The sequence below is a fragment of the Euleptes europaea genome, chromosome 12 (genome assembly GCF_029931775.1).
Source record: "Euleptes europaea isolate rEulEur1 chromosome 12, rEulEur1.hap1, whole genome shotgun sequence".
NCBI classification, from domain to species: domain Eukaryota; kingdom Metazoa; phylum Chordata; class Lepidosauria; order Squamata; family Sphaerodactylidae; genus Euleptes; species Euleptes europaea.
This window is the reverse complement of record NC_079323.1, coordinates 61630866-61645670: the sequence shown is the minus strand read 5'-3', so window position 1 is coordinate 61645670 and position 14805 is coordinate 61630866. Positions and strand designations below refer to the sequence as shown.

The 14805-nt window shown below is 43.5% G+C and overlaps 1 protein-coding gene across 5 annotated transcripts in view; it reads left to right on the top strand.

The window, feature by feature from the left end:
* ERG (ETS transcription factor ERG) overlaps positions 1–14447 on the top strand; it is a 91871-nt gene extending 77424 nt beyond the window's left edge. For all 5 annotated transcript variants that reach the window (XM_056858546.1, XM_056858545.1, XM_056858544.1 and 2 more), the window contains 4 exons: positions 6441–6509; positions 9236–9292; positions 12717–12764; positions 13865–14447. In XM_056858546.1, the coding sequence (XP_056714524.1) occupies positions 6441–6509; positions 9236–9292; positions 12717–12764; positions 13865–14385 (695 nt within the window). In that variant the 3' untranslated portion in view covers positions 14386–14447. The remainder of the gene's footprint in view (positions 1–6440; positions 6510–9235; positions 9293–12716; positions 12765–13864) is intronic.
* Positions 14448–14805: the final 358 nt, after the last annotated feature.

Below are 14805 nucleotides of genomic sequence, written 5' to 3'. Positions count from 1 at the left end.
CCCACCGCCCACCTTCCCGGGACTCCCGGGAAGAGGGGCGGGGAGGTCTTTAAACCCCTCTGCTCTGCCTGCGCAGGCAGAGCAGAGGGGCTTGTCAACCCATCCCCCCTCTTCCCAGGAGTCCCAGAAAGAGGGGGGTCTTTAAACCCCTCTGCTCTGCCTGCGCAGGCAGAGCAGAGGGGCTTGTCAACCCATCCCCCCTCTTCCCAGGACTCCCTGTTAGGTGTAGATCTGTTTAAAGGGCCCCCTGCGCACCTTCAGGGAAGCCCCCTGAAGGCCTGCGGGGGGGGGTGAATTTTCCCCCGAACTCCTGATCTCGCCCGCATTTCGAGGATCCGAAGCGGGGCAGTTCGGACTTCGGCACGGCCCAAATTTAAAAGGGCCGAATTTTGCCGAAGCCGAACTGTACCGAATTTTTTTTTCAACAGCCCTATCAATTCCAACCTGTTCTTGTTGGGGACTGAAGATATAGAAGGAGATTGTTGGCCAAATTTCAAACAAGGATTTTTTGAAATTACATTTGCAATGTAAATGTCAGTTCAGCTCTACAATTTAAAAAATGGAATAGACAGAGGCTCTAAATATCTGCCTTTTGCATATTTGCACAAGTTTGCGGCATAGGAGTGGAGATGAAGTCATCATTGTATCCTTTATGACAATTGCATGCTTCCATTTATGAGAGTGACCAAGGTATGCATGCAAAAACAGAATTTAGGAACTCTTTAGGATAAAAAGATTTCAGCCAAGTTGGATAAATAAAAGTTGGAAAACAAAGTTATAGCTAAAAAAAAAAATATTTTCCAGAGTAGCAATTACATGGGCCAGTGTAGAAATGCAACTATTATGGTGTGTGTTTTACCATTGGGAATGTTGCTTATCTTAGTAAGTGTCACACTTGGAGCAATTTGGCCTTTAAGAGTTTTTTTAGTTGCCATCATACATGTGTGTTTGTATGGATGTTAAGTCCCTTCAAGTTGCCTCCGACTTATGGCAACCCTGTGTATTAATGACCTCCAAAACATCCTGTCATTAACAGCCTTGCTCAGTTCTTATAAACTGAGGGCCTCGGCTCCCTTTTCTGAATCAATCCATCTCATGTTGGGCCTTCCCTTTTCCCTGTTGCTTTCAACGTTTCCTTGCATTGTTGTTTTTTCCAGTGAGTCTTGGCTTCTCATAATGGGATCTAAGTATGAAAGCCTCAGTTCAGTCATTTTAGCTTCTAGGGACAGCTCAGGCTTGATTTGATCTAGAACCCACTTATTTGTTGGTTTGTTTTTTGGTGCTCCATGGTATCCATAAAACTCCTCCAACACCAGATTTCAAATGAATCAACTTTGTCAGTTTTCTTCATTGCCCAACTTTCACACCCATACATGTGTGTGTGTGTGTGTGTGTGTGTGTGTAAAGTGCCGTCAAGTCACAGCCAACTTATGACAACCCCTTTTGGGGTTTTCATGGCAAGAGACTAACAGAGGTGGTTTGCCAGTGCCTTCCTCTGTCACCCATACATAGCAATGGGGAATACCACAGTATGAATTATTTTAATCTTGGTCACCAAGGACACATCCTAATACTTAAGGAACTTTTCTACCTCCTTTGTGGATGCCATTTCCATTCCCAATCTCAATCTCCTTCTTATTTCTTGGTTGCAGTCTCCCTTTTGGTTGATGATGGAGCCACGGAATAGAAAATCTTGAACAATTTCAATTTCAAATCTTGAACAATTTTGTCATCCTTAAAGTTGTGTAAATCCTCAGTAGTCAATGTTCAGCTGTAATCCTGCTTTTGAACTTTCTGCATCAGTAGTCATTTCAGGTCTTCACTATTTTCTGCCAGTAATATTCTGTCCTAATAGTAGCCTCTTGTCCAGAGTATAGGTTGTGCGTCAAAACAATCAAAACAATTCCTTTTAAAATCAACCATAGCTTTTCATGATCCACACAGTCAAAACCTTTGCTGTATGATACACAAGCTGATTTTCTTCTGAAATTCTCTTGTATGCTCCAGTAACCAACGTAAATTTGCAATATGATCTCTAGTGCCTCTTTCTTTTCTGAAACTAATTTCAAACTCTGGCATTTCTCATTCCATATAGATAGATAGTTTATTTAAAACAGTCATAGACCAGAATATAAATAAGAACACAATTATTCCATAAGTAAAATAGCTTACATACTACCAATATATATCTTGTTAAAATACAGATTTACATAAAGCATCTTTATACACCACTCTGCCCTTTCTTAATTTTAAGAACCAGCCAACCAAATTTGGCAACTTTACAGGTAATCTGCTGCTGCTTATCTGATAGCAGGATTGAAAGAAGAGACCTTCTATTTTTATGAGGGTAACATGCAATTATAGGCACAATCAGGGATTCTCTGATCTGCCTATATATTCTACACTCAAAGAGGATATGTTCTAAAGTCTCTACAGAACCATCACCGCACTCACATAAACAACTTCCATATGGCACGCCTCTATATCTTCCCTCAAGAACATCTGTGGGTAACATGTTATATCTTAACAAGGTAAAAATCCTCCTATATTCCTGGTTATCCAGTAGCTTAATATATGGCATCATGACCACCCTATTCAACCCACTTATATCATAAAGAGGGTTCCTTAGCCTATTCATATCGTGCTGTCTTTCGGCATCCAATATACGGAGTTTAACAATTTCTCTTGCCTGTGTGTGTGTGTAAAGTGCCGTCAAGTCGCAGCCGACTTATGGCGACCCCTTTTTGGGGTTTTCAAGGCAAGAGACTAACAGAGGTGGTTTGCCAGTGCCTTCCTCTGTATAGCAGCCCTGGACTTCCTTGGTGGTCTCCCATCCAAATACTAACCAGGGCTGACCCTGCTTAGCTTCTGAGATCTGACGAGATCAGGCTAGCCTGGGCCATCCAGGTCAGGGCTCTCTTGCCTGAGCATAGTCATTTGTTTTGTAAAGTTGTTTCGACAGGCCATAGTAGCTCAGTTTTTGCTCAATCATCTTACTCCAAGGGGACACAAAGGTATCTGCCAGGGTGAGTGAAACAAGGCGCCCAGGGAAGTAAATCAGCTTAAGCCAGTAAAAAATGGCAGCAATCCAAACTCTAGCCTCGACCGTAACCGTTCCAACCTCCAGTCAAATGGCAGCATTTGACACTCCAGTAGATATTTGAAGAATATTTCTTAAAAATTTAGATTGAGTTTTTTCAAGCAACATCTTATTTGCCATTATACAGAGTGGGGCTCCATATAATAATTGAGCCAAGGATTACATCTTATTTTAATAGAGGTGTTTTCATGTAGGTCTCTAGTCAAAAATAACAGTCGCCTATTGGTTGCTTCCAATTTTCCCCATAGGATGATTCTAGACACAGAATCAAAAGCTGACTTAAGATCAATAAATGCTGTATATAGGGAGACCGTTGATTTAGAGGAGTATTTAGCTATTAAATGCTCCATAATCATACAATGGTCCAAACATGAGCGACCCTCCCTAAATCCGGCTTGTTCTTCTGCAAGGCAATTTTCCTGTTCTAACCAATCTCTAAATTTCCATTGCAGATGTCTTGCATACAACTTACTAATTATGTTTAATAGACTAATAGGTCTATAATTAGCTGGGTTTTCTTTGCAACCTTTCTTATAAATAGGGACAATTATTGCTAGGCCCCAATCAGGAGGGATCCTACCTGTTCTATCAACTGCAGTGAATAGTGCGGCCAGGAGGGGTGTCCACCATTCCAGATTCCTTTTAATTAGGTCTGCAGAGATTAAGTCACTTCCTGGAGCTTTACCGTTCTTTAGTGTACCTATAAGATTCCTCACCTCTGCATACTGCACATTTCTCATTCCATATATGATGACAGCCTTTATTTTAAGTTTTTGGGATTCACTATTTGTTTGGGAAATTAATGTGATGGCTCAGTAAGTTGCTGCAGTCTTTGACGTCTCCTTTTTCAGAATTAAAATGTAGATTGAGCATTTCCAGCCTGTGGGCCATTCCAGCCTGTGGGCCAGTCTTTTGTTTCCATACTTATTGGCGTAATCATGGTAAGATTAAGAGGGAATCTGTTTCTGTGAATTGCAATAGCTGTATTGATATCCCATCTACTCCTGGTGATTTGTTTCTCCCAGTTGCTTTGAGTGCAGCTTTCACTTCACTTTCTAAAATTGCAGGTTCTTCTTCAAAACATTATTTCAAAGAATCTGTCATCCTTTCATCTCTTCTGTATAGTTCACTGTACAATACAATGTATAGTGTATTGTTACCATTTTTTCCTTATTTTGTCCTGTCCAGTTAATGTATTTCCATGTTGATCTTTCAGGATGTCTAACTGTGCTTTAAATTTCCTCTTGATTTTTTAGGTCTTGTGGAACAGATCTCTTGTTCTTCCTTTTTTGTTGTTCTCTTCTACTTCATAGAATCAAAGAGTTGGAAGGGACCACCAGGGTCATCTAGTCCAACCAATGCAGGAAATTCACAACTACTTCTTTACACTCGATATTATAATAGAATCATAGAGTTGGAAAGGGCCATACAGGCCATCTAGTCCAACCCCCTACTCAATGCAGGATCAGCCTAAAGCATCCCTGACAAGTGTCGGTCCAGCTGCTGCTTGAAGACTGCCAGTGAGGGAGGGACTTACCACTTCCCTAGGCAGCCGATTCCACTGCTGAGCTACTCTTACTGTAAATTCTCTCCCCTAATATCCAGATGGTACCTTTCCGCCCATAATTTATACCCATTATTGGAAATTCTGACCTCTGCTGCCTACAGAAACAGCTCCCTGCCCTCCTCTAAGTGACAGTCTTTCAAATACTGGCCCTGCGTGCCATCTGCCTCAATGCCTTCTGGTTTGTGCTGTAGTGCTCAGGGGAGGCACATTAGGGAAGTCAACCTGTTGTCCGTTTGACCAGTCTTTCCACCTCTATGCATAGCCTCATGGCTTCTGTTAATGAAATCCTCCCCTTCCTTGATCTCATGGAGGGTAGTGATCCTTTCCTCCAGGCTCCAAACCTCTTTTAAGAGCCCTATCAGCTTACACTGTTGACAAGTGAAGTCCCATCTGGTCCTCAGGGAGGAAAACAAACAGGTGACTGGGAGTGGACCTTGAGCATTCATCATCACTTTCTGAGTGGATTCCTTCACCTAGAATTTATTTCATGTTTTGATGTAACCCGAAACTTACAAGCCTGTCCTAACACCTACCAAAGCCAAAAGTGTAGCACATATAGAATGTAAAAACCTGTTGGCTTCTAACAGGGCCCCCAGGCCCAATCTTCAGTCTAAGAGCCACAAGCCAAGAGCCCTTTGTCTCACAAGGAGGAGCCATAGAGTTCAAAGGCTCAACAGCAACCTCAAAGGGTGGGGCAATCAACCCCAGGCAAACAAACCATCCTCAATCACCAGCAATCTGCAACAAACCAGATGAAACAAACAGAAACCTTTTTCCATCAGGCTATAAACACCCATTAACTCTTAAACACTGCCCTCCCTCACTGTCCTCTCATAGTTCTCTTTGTCTTTGTGTGTTAGCTGCTGGAACACTGTATTTAGACTTCCAGTTCTATTTGTGTCACTTATTACTATTGCTTCTTTGGGAATTTTAAGTGTTTCAACAGTCATCCATTTACATTTGTTTTGGCTAACTTTGCTCATTCTTCCTTGATAATATTTCTGCTTTCAACCCATAGTTCTTCTGGTTCATGTTCACTTGAACTTGTAGTGGTTAAGAGTGGTGGACTCTAATCTGGAGAACCGGGTTTGATACCCCTGATCCTCCACTTGAGTGGCGGACTCTAATCTGGTGAACTGGGTTGGTTTCCCCACTCCTACACATGAAGCCAGCTGGGTGACCTTGGGCTAGTCACAGTTCTCTGAACTCTCTCTGCCTCTTTTACCTCACAAGGTGTCTGTTGTGGGGAGAGGAAGGGAAGGAGTTTGTAAGTCAGTTTGATTCTCCTTAAAAGGTAGAGAAAGTCAGCATATAAAAACCAACTCTTCTTCTACTTCATAATGCAGATCTGTTCTTTACATCTTTAGACTCTTCAGGGATGTTGTTTAGGTTGTATTTTGGCACTGTGAATGTTTTGGGGTTTTTCTTCAGCTTTGTTCTAATTTTCAGTATCAACAATTAATGGTCTATACCACAATCATCTCCTGGTCTTGTTTTAGCAGAGAGAATAGAGGTTCTCCATCTTCTGCTTCTGATTATGTAATCATTTTGATTTCTGTATTGGTCGTCCAGTGATGTCCACATTCATAATTGTCTGTTCAGTTGGCTGAAACGTGTTTTTTATTGATCAACTTGTTGTCTTCACAGAATTCTATAAGTCGCTCTCCTGCTTCATTCATGCTCCTAGCCCAAATTTTCCAACAATATTTGATTCTACTTTGATTCCCACTTTTGCATACATATATATTTGAGGTGATTTTTTTTTCTGTACAGATATACCATATGAACCAGCCCGGAGGTCAGCCTGGACGAGCCATAGTCATCCTGCCTCTCAGTCAAAAGGTAAAGTAACTTGTACCATGACTGATGTAGAAGAATTTGGCTTTGGCAAACCCATAGTATCCAATTTAAAACAATACATAAAGGGTTTCAAAATATACGATATATATTGACAAGTCTGATTAGATAATGGGCCACATATATCAGATATTTGGATCTTGGAGTTAGCACAGCTGTGGTGATAAGGCTCAGTTCAAACATAATAAATCAGACTTGTTCATGATGAGCACAAACCTACTTACTTGTTGTACTACAATGGTAGAGAAAGTATATCAGCCTCCACATGTCATTTGTGTACACATAAATTCTTCAATCTGAGGCTATATCATTGGTGGCCTAGCCAATCCTAGCCACGCTGTTACAAACCTGTCTGAAACTGTTTCCAGTAACAGCTACATTTAAGAAGACTAGGACGTAAATATTGAATTCAGGAACAGGATTGTTTTTTCTTTTCATTCACCTAGCTCCCAGCTCACTAGCAGTTCACTCATTCCAGCAAGACAAAACCACTTACCTCAGTTTCCACTGACTGGGAGGAATAGAAGATGGGTTCCCTAATACCCACGAAGGACCCTGTCATTGTTCTTCACCAGCATGCTTAGTTGTTCGCAATGTCTATTACTAAAACAGTCATTGAAGACCTGCCCTTCAACAAAGGGAAACTTTTCCACACATCAGCAAACAAGATATTAGAGAAAGTGGACTGCTTGAATTCCCAGGGTTTCTCAGGCCTCATCCTCACTTTATTGAACTTTCCTCCATTCATCTCCAGACTCCAAAAAGTAGAAGAAATAGCAGCTATTAAATAAGGATCAATACTGCCCTAGGTACAAACACTGTGGGCAAGACCAATACTTTATCAGAGAAAAGCAGCTGCATTTCATTCACAGTCCTCTATCATTCACCCCCTACAGTGGAACTAGATGAAACCATACTATACACATGTCCGAACAACATGGGAATCCATCATTACAGCCTTTTGGGTTCTCACCATCATTTGGATGGGAAATGCTATTGAGTGTGACATTGTGCCTCCATCACAATATTTCACAGCTTCATCATTAACACCCTGTATCTTCAGGAAGAGGTCCTGCAAGATGGATCTTTCCAGGAGATCTGAAAAACTGTGACATGGTCAGCTGCCTCTCCTTTCATATCCCAGTATGCTGTTAACACCTGAACCTAACAGGATGCCTTTGGTCAGCCTTTATGTAATGCTATTTTCTCTTGGCTGCAATTTTCTAATGCCTCATATGTAGGACTGCATAAGGACTACAAAGAAGTAAAACAGATTGCTTACTTGTAGTTGGTGTTCTTCAAGTGATTATTCATGAACTTACACAACCTGTTCTACTTTGCTGCTGCTATTTTTTTTCCCATCACTGGAGCTGCTACAAGGAGCGGTCTATGGGACAGTACTTGCCTCTTCCCTCAGGGCATTTACAGAGCACCAAAATTCTCCTATGGAGAAGGGAAATTGAGGGCAAATCGCAGCTTGTTAAGGCACCCATATTTGGATGTCATTAGATTAGAGTTAATTGGTACGTCATGTGAGGGAGAGGTGGTTAGTAGTTTTGTTTTAATATTTTAATTGGCCTAAGGATATTCCCCTTCATTTATTTAAAGCAGGGATGGGGAACCTCAGGCCCGGGGGCCGTATGCAGCCCCCGAATACATTTTTTGTGGCCCTCAGGAGCTCCGGGGCCCTGCCGCGGAGGCGGGGCGCAGGGCGGCCCTCCCCAAGGATGTTCCTGGGGCTGCGGCTTACAGGGGCGCTGCGGCGCCCTTTGGACCTCCTCTCGCCGACTGTCGGCTGTTGGTCGGCGAGAGGAGAGGGGAGGGATGCTTCCCCCAAGGCTGCCCCCTACAGCTGCAGCGTGCAGGAACGCTGCGGCACATTGTAAGCCCCTCTCACTGCCTGTCGGCTGTTGAGCAGCGAGGGGGGGAGAAAGAGGCCGGCGGCTCCCAACGGCGGAGCATGCATGCGGGAGCCGATTGGGCTTCGGGGGGTTATTTTGTGGACTCTGGGGGGAGAGGGTATGGAGACTGGGGCCCGGTTGCACAGGGTTCTGTGCGCTGCCGTGTATGGGGGGGTGGGGAGGCTGGGGCTTGTCACCCGGGGCCGGCGGGTGTGGGTGTGTGGGGGGAAGGCTTTTCTCTCTTTTCTTCCTCTTTTTCTGTCACTCTTTCTCCTCTCCCTTTTTCTGTCTCTTTCTATGTCTCCCTCCGTCCTTTTCTTTCTTTCCCTCCATCATTTTCTTTCTTTCTCCCCCTCTCTCCATTTCTTTCTCCCTCCCTCTTTTTCCCTCCCTCCCTTTTCCTCTTTCTCTGTTTTCCTTCCTCCATTCCTCTCTTGCCGATCGTCTGTGGGCTGCACCCCCCCGGCACCTCATTTGCTTGGGCCCACCACTAGCTGCCCTCCCACATGGAAGGGGGGAGTGGGGTGCCCTGCAGGCCGTCTCTGTGTGGCCTCCCCTGGGGTTGCCAACATCCATTTGGTGGCTGGAGACCTGGCAACCCTAGCCTCTCCCCCACACACACATCGGGAGATCTACACCTGGTATGGCCCCTGAATGATGTCATAAATGTGCAAATGGCCCTTGGCAGGAAAAAGGTTCCCCACCCCTGATTTAAAGGGTGAATTTATCACTTGCTAATGCAAATAAGTTGTAATAAGTAATTTCAACTGCCTTCACTTTTTCTAAATATATTCATTTTTGTTTTTCTAGCTGCCCAAGCATCATCTTCAACCTTACCCAAAACAGAAGATCAACGTCCTCAATTAGGTGAGTCTGCAATTAATGTCATTCTGTTGTGTCCATTATGAGCAACTAGAAATTCTCATTAATTTTTCAGTAATTTGCGCAGATTTGGTCTATTAGCAGAGGAGTTGTCACAAATTTCAGTGATCCCTGGATTACTCTCCTGCATCAAAAAAATTATTTTACATAATCAGTATGATTTGGTTTCACAAAGAAGGAAGATATGCCATTCAACTATCAGCTGGAGCCAAAGTTTCAGGGCAAGGAAGAATGAAACACGAAGACTGATGCAACCCCATAATATACATCAACATGTGTGAGCTGTGTTCCCTTGTTGGAACTTGTATGCCCCCTTCAGAGTCGCTGAACCTTTGTTGTAGTAGCAAAGATGAACAGAGATATAGAGCACTTGTCTTGGGCTACCCATTGAATGTTGCTATTGTAACTGTTCCAGCAGAGAGGCAGCACTAAAGAGGATAAGATCGTCACTAAGATTATCAATGTTCCAGTCCTTTGCTACCATATCCTCTGCTCCATCAATTTCTCCACCTTATATCATCATAACTATAATGGCACAGCAGTTGCACTGATAACATTATGACATCACTGTGAAAGCATAATTTCATCTGCCATCTTGTATTTACAAATATGTGTGTATGCATGATGACATTTGATTAGTTCTTCTGCCTACCAGCAGTTTTAAATTATTAATTTTAACTAGTGGTTGTTAAGTTTTTAATGTATTTTATCATTATTTACATTGTAAGCTACCTTTAGTTCCTACAAGGTACAAAGGCAGCTAATAAACTTTTCAAATAAAATAAAATATACATGACTATAAAAAGCATACACACAGTGGGGAACCCACAAAGACTTAGGGCACCTCATTTCCCCCTGTATCCACTCCCCCATAATTTATTTTCTCTTCCTTGGCAGCCTCCATAGCCTCTCCCCTTTTTCTGTCTCCTTCTGTTCCTGCCACCCACCAGCCAAACCTATCTTTATGTGCTCCACTGTCTTCAGCTTTTCCTCCTTTTCTCCCTCTGGCAATCTCTCCCTGGAAAAAAGTCTGGCCTAGTTGTGTAGTAGATGCCGCTGTGCCAGGGCCAGTTGCATGGTGGCTGGTGCTGTGCCTGGATAGTGAGTCTCCCCAGCAGTCCTCCTACATTGAGGTGTCCAGGGACACCCTAAGTACGGGCCTCGTAGACTTCTCCATAGGGCTGTTGAAAAAAAAAATTCGGTATAGTTCAGATTTGGCCGAATTCGGCCCATCTGGATTCAGGATATGCCGAAATCCGAACTCCCCCGCTTCGGGTCTGTGCAATTCGGCGCGAATTCAAAGTTCGGGGAAAAAATTGGGCCGAATAAAGCCATTAAAAACACAATTGCGCCTTTCCGCGGCTCTGGGGGGCATTTTGGGGGGTAGAGGTCCCAAACTTTCAGCGGAGCTTCAAAGGACCCTTCTTGCCAGACCCCCCAAGTTTTGTAAAGATTGGGTCAGGGGGGGCTGAGATATGGGCCCCGAAAGGGGTCCCCCACCCTTAATGTGCATCTCTGAGCAGAGCTTGCCACCCATGCACAAAGCTCCCAGCCCCGAAAAACAGCTGAGCTGCGGGGAGCAAGGGCGGGGCAGGTGCGAAGAAGTTTGCAAAGCAACACAACTGCAAAGCAACACAACTGCAAAGCAACACGTTTGTAACCATGCAAAGCAACACCTGACACGGGAGTTTGCAAACCATGGAAAGGGACAGAGGCAGCTAGCTATGCATAATGAGCAGGAGGGGGTGGAATTTCCCCTTTTGCATCAGACTCGAGTCGGGACCAGGCAAATGCATCCTTTAAGACACCATTTGAAAACCAGTTTTGAGCAAGCATCAAAATAGAGACTCGAGGGGGCACACACACCCCAGGCAGAACGGGTGAAAGCCCCCTTTGGCTCCCACCCACCCACAGAAACTGCTCCCTCCCTACACACACACAGACTCTGCTTCCCCCCCACACACACACACACAGGAGAAAAATTATAGATTAAAGCCCCCAAAGGGGTCTTACTGTGGATGTCTTCTGTTCCATCAGGAGGGACTGGGAGGAATGGGTAATCCAATACGATTCTATTTAAGCACGGGAGGTTTTGCCTTGGATTTGCCGCTCTGGAGATGCATACAGGATCGGGTGATCCATTCATCCCAATAGGGAAAAGGGGGAAGCCCATATCTCGGGACCCCCTGACACAATGTTTACAAAACTTGGGGGGTCTCTTAAGAAGGCTCGTCTGAAGCTATGCTGAATGTTGGGGGTTGCACCCCCCAAAATGCGCCCCCTGCAGCCATGGAAATAGAAAAGGGGGGAGCCCATATTTCTGCCCCCACTGAACCCATCTTTACAAAACTTGGGGGATCTCTTAAGAAGGCTTGTCTGAAGCTATGCTGAAAGTTTGGGGGCTGCACCCCCCAAAAAGCACCCCCTGCAGCCACGGAAATGGAAAAGGGGTGGAGCCCATATCTCGGGACCCCCTAACCCAATGTTTACAAAACTTGAGGGGTCTCTTAAGAAGGCTCGTCTGAAGCTCTGCTGAAAGTTTGGGGTCTCTACCCCCAAAAATGCGCTCCCTGCAGCCATGGAAAGGAGCGAATGTGCGCACACACCCCCACGAGGATTTCTCTCTCTTTCTCTCCCCGGCCGGGCCGCGCAGCAGCTGATTCCTCCAGTACTCAATCCTGACTGATTGGCCAGAAGAAGACCCAGCTTGGCCACTGATTGGCCGGGGGAGAATGCTGCTTACTGATGGTTATGCTGCTGCGCCCCGAATTTGCCGTATTTATTCGTGAACTCTCGAACTCGCTGAATTCGGCTCCCCCGTTTTCCCGCCATTTTTGAGTTCGGTTCATCCCGAACTAAAAACCGCCGAATCAGGGGAAATTCAGCTGTTTTTCGGTTCGGGCCGAACCAAATCGACAGCCCTACTTCTCCAGGAGCAGCGCTGAATGCACCTTGCTCACCTAAGGGCACGTCCACCACGCCCCAAGCCATGCCAACCCAGGCGGTGTCACTGCACTTACTTCCAGGCAGCTCCTCAACACCCTTGTCTTTGTCAGCCTGGCAGGCTGCACCCTGCCCTCTGACAGGCGAATCCTTGGTGGCCCCATGCCCTATGGGCTTGTCTCTCCCAGCAGCAACAGCAAGGGGTGGAAAGGGTGAGGCACTTCCTCCAAGGCTGACAGAGAGGAAGTGTCAGGAAACTGCCAGTAGCCCACAGTCAAAATGGAACAAGAGGGCAAGAGTACCTCACAAGAAGCTCCATTGGGCATCAGGTGAACAGGTTCCCTTCGTGTGTGTTTGCTGAACTAATTTACAATATTCTAATCTTACACATATTAGTGTATAACCTGTGTTTTAATGTTAAAATCTTAATGTTCATACATCATTTGGGCTATCTCTCTTTTTGTAGACCCCTATCAAATACTTGGGCCAACCAGCAGCCGTCTTGCAAATCCAGGTATGAAGGAGTATTTCTACTTTTAGATTTTTATCTACAAATGTCACATGGAACTGCTGATGAGAGTATAGTGCTGACTCAAGACCAGAGTGATGGAATTAGATATTCTTGGATTCTCCTGAAGTCTGTCTCACAATATTTAATCTCTATTATTTAACCAAATGCAAACAGAAGTAGTAACAGTTATCTATGAAAATAATGGAACACTACCCTACCCCCACCATGCTATATCCCAAACAATTTTTGAAACTCTCCTCAGTTCCAAAAGAAATTTGCCACATGGAATAGTGGCAGCTTTTATAAAAAAGCAAACTATAATTCCCTTAAACTCATGAAATTAATAGCATGGCTCTATGATGCTACACTTGATTACCCTTGATTAGTTAAAATGTTATTGTTGTCCTGTGTACATTTAATAGGTTATATGTCCCATTGAACTCAATGGGCTTACTTCAAAGTAATCATATATAGAATCAAGGTATTCTATTTCTTACCCACTATATTTCCATGTTATTGAAATTGTTAGAGAATTAAGGTAAATAATGTTTATACAATTCATGGGATCATTCCTACAATACTTCACTAATCTGTTTCTCATGTTGTTTGTGAAATACAGAGAATTCCAGTTTCTATCATTTAACATTTTTGTTTCCTCTCCCAATCAACCTATCTATGCCCTGTAAATCATGACTGAATGTATTGTTTTGCCTATTTTGGAAGGCTGCATTCCAATTAATTTTTAATAAAACATGCTTAACAGTTTGGGGGTTAAAGTGGTGATGGTGAGATTTAGGCAACCTCTTGTCAAAGATATAAAGAACATAGCCTTTACTTCCATAATATTATTCTTTGTTCCAAAATACTGTTGTGAAATTAGTTAGTAAATTCTTCAATAAGAATCAAAACCTAGAAAAAGAAGTTGGTGAAAATTTTATCCATTTCCAATGAGACAGTAACAGTGTGCTGACCTACAGGACATGGATTGGGGTAGACAAACACTCCTTCAGATTTTCCAAATAGGGGTCTGGTATTGCTAGCCATTTAAAGCTGTATGCCATTAGCTATTTCTCTTTTCTTCCTTTCTTTTCTTATGCCCACAGGGAGTGGGCAGATACAGCTATGGCAGTTCCTGTTGGAGCTTCTGTCAGATAGTTCCAACTCAAATTGTATCACCTGGGAAGGCACCAATGGAGAGTTCAAGATGACTGACCCTGATGAAGTTGCTCGGCGCTGGGGAGAAAGGAAAAGCAAACCCAACATGAACTATGATAAGCTCAGCCGTGCTCTCCGCTACTATTATGATAAAAATATTATGACTAAAGTCCATGGTAAGCGCTATGCCTACAAGTTTGACTTCCATGGAATTGCTCAAGCCCTCCAGCCACATCCTCCAGAATCATCCATGTACAAATATCCCTCAGACCTGCCCTACATGAGTTCCTATCACGCACACCCCCAGAAAATGAACTATGTTGCTCCCCATGCTCCTGCTTTGCCTGTCACTTCCTCCAACTTTTTTGCTGGACCCACTCCATACTGGAATTCACCAACTGGAAGTATCTACCCTAATACTAGACTTCCAGCCACGCACATGCCTTCTCACCTTGGCACTTACTACTAAAGGAAGAAAAATATTTTAAAAGGACAATTCTCCATGGAATACAACGAATTGTATTGGAGAACATTTTTAAAAGTGCCTACAAGACATAACAAGGTTGACTAGGAACAAAAGATGTCAGTCTTTCTTTTTTAAAAATAAGGATTACTGGACAGTATTAAAGATGCTACTATGTAAAGAATGTTGACATTGAATCCACAGATCAGACACGATGAAATACTGTTCTAGATAAAAGTATGTAATGATAAAGTGGGGAATGGAAAAAAATTATAAGCTTTTGTATCAAGTTTGATATGCTAATGCAAACTGGATTCTACTACAGCAATATAAGGGCAATTCTATTATGTCCTAAGATACATTATGTGAACATATAATTCTTTTTAAAAAAACCTATTTTTTAACAAAAATGCAAAACAGTGTCAT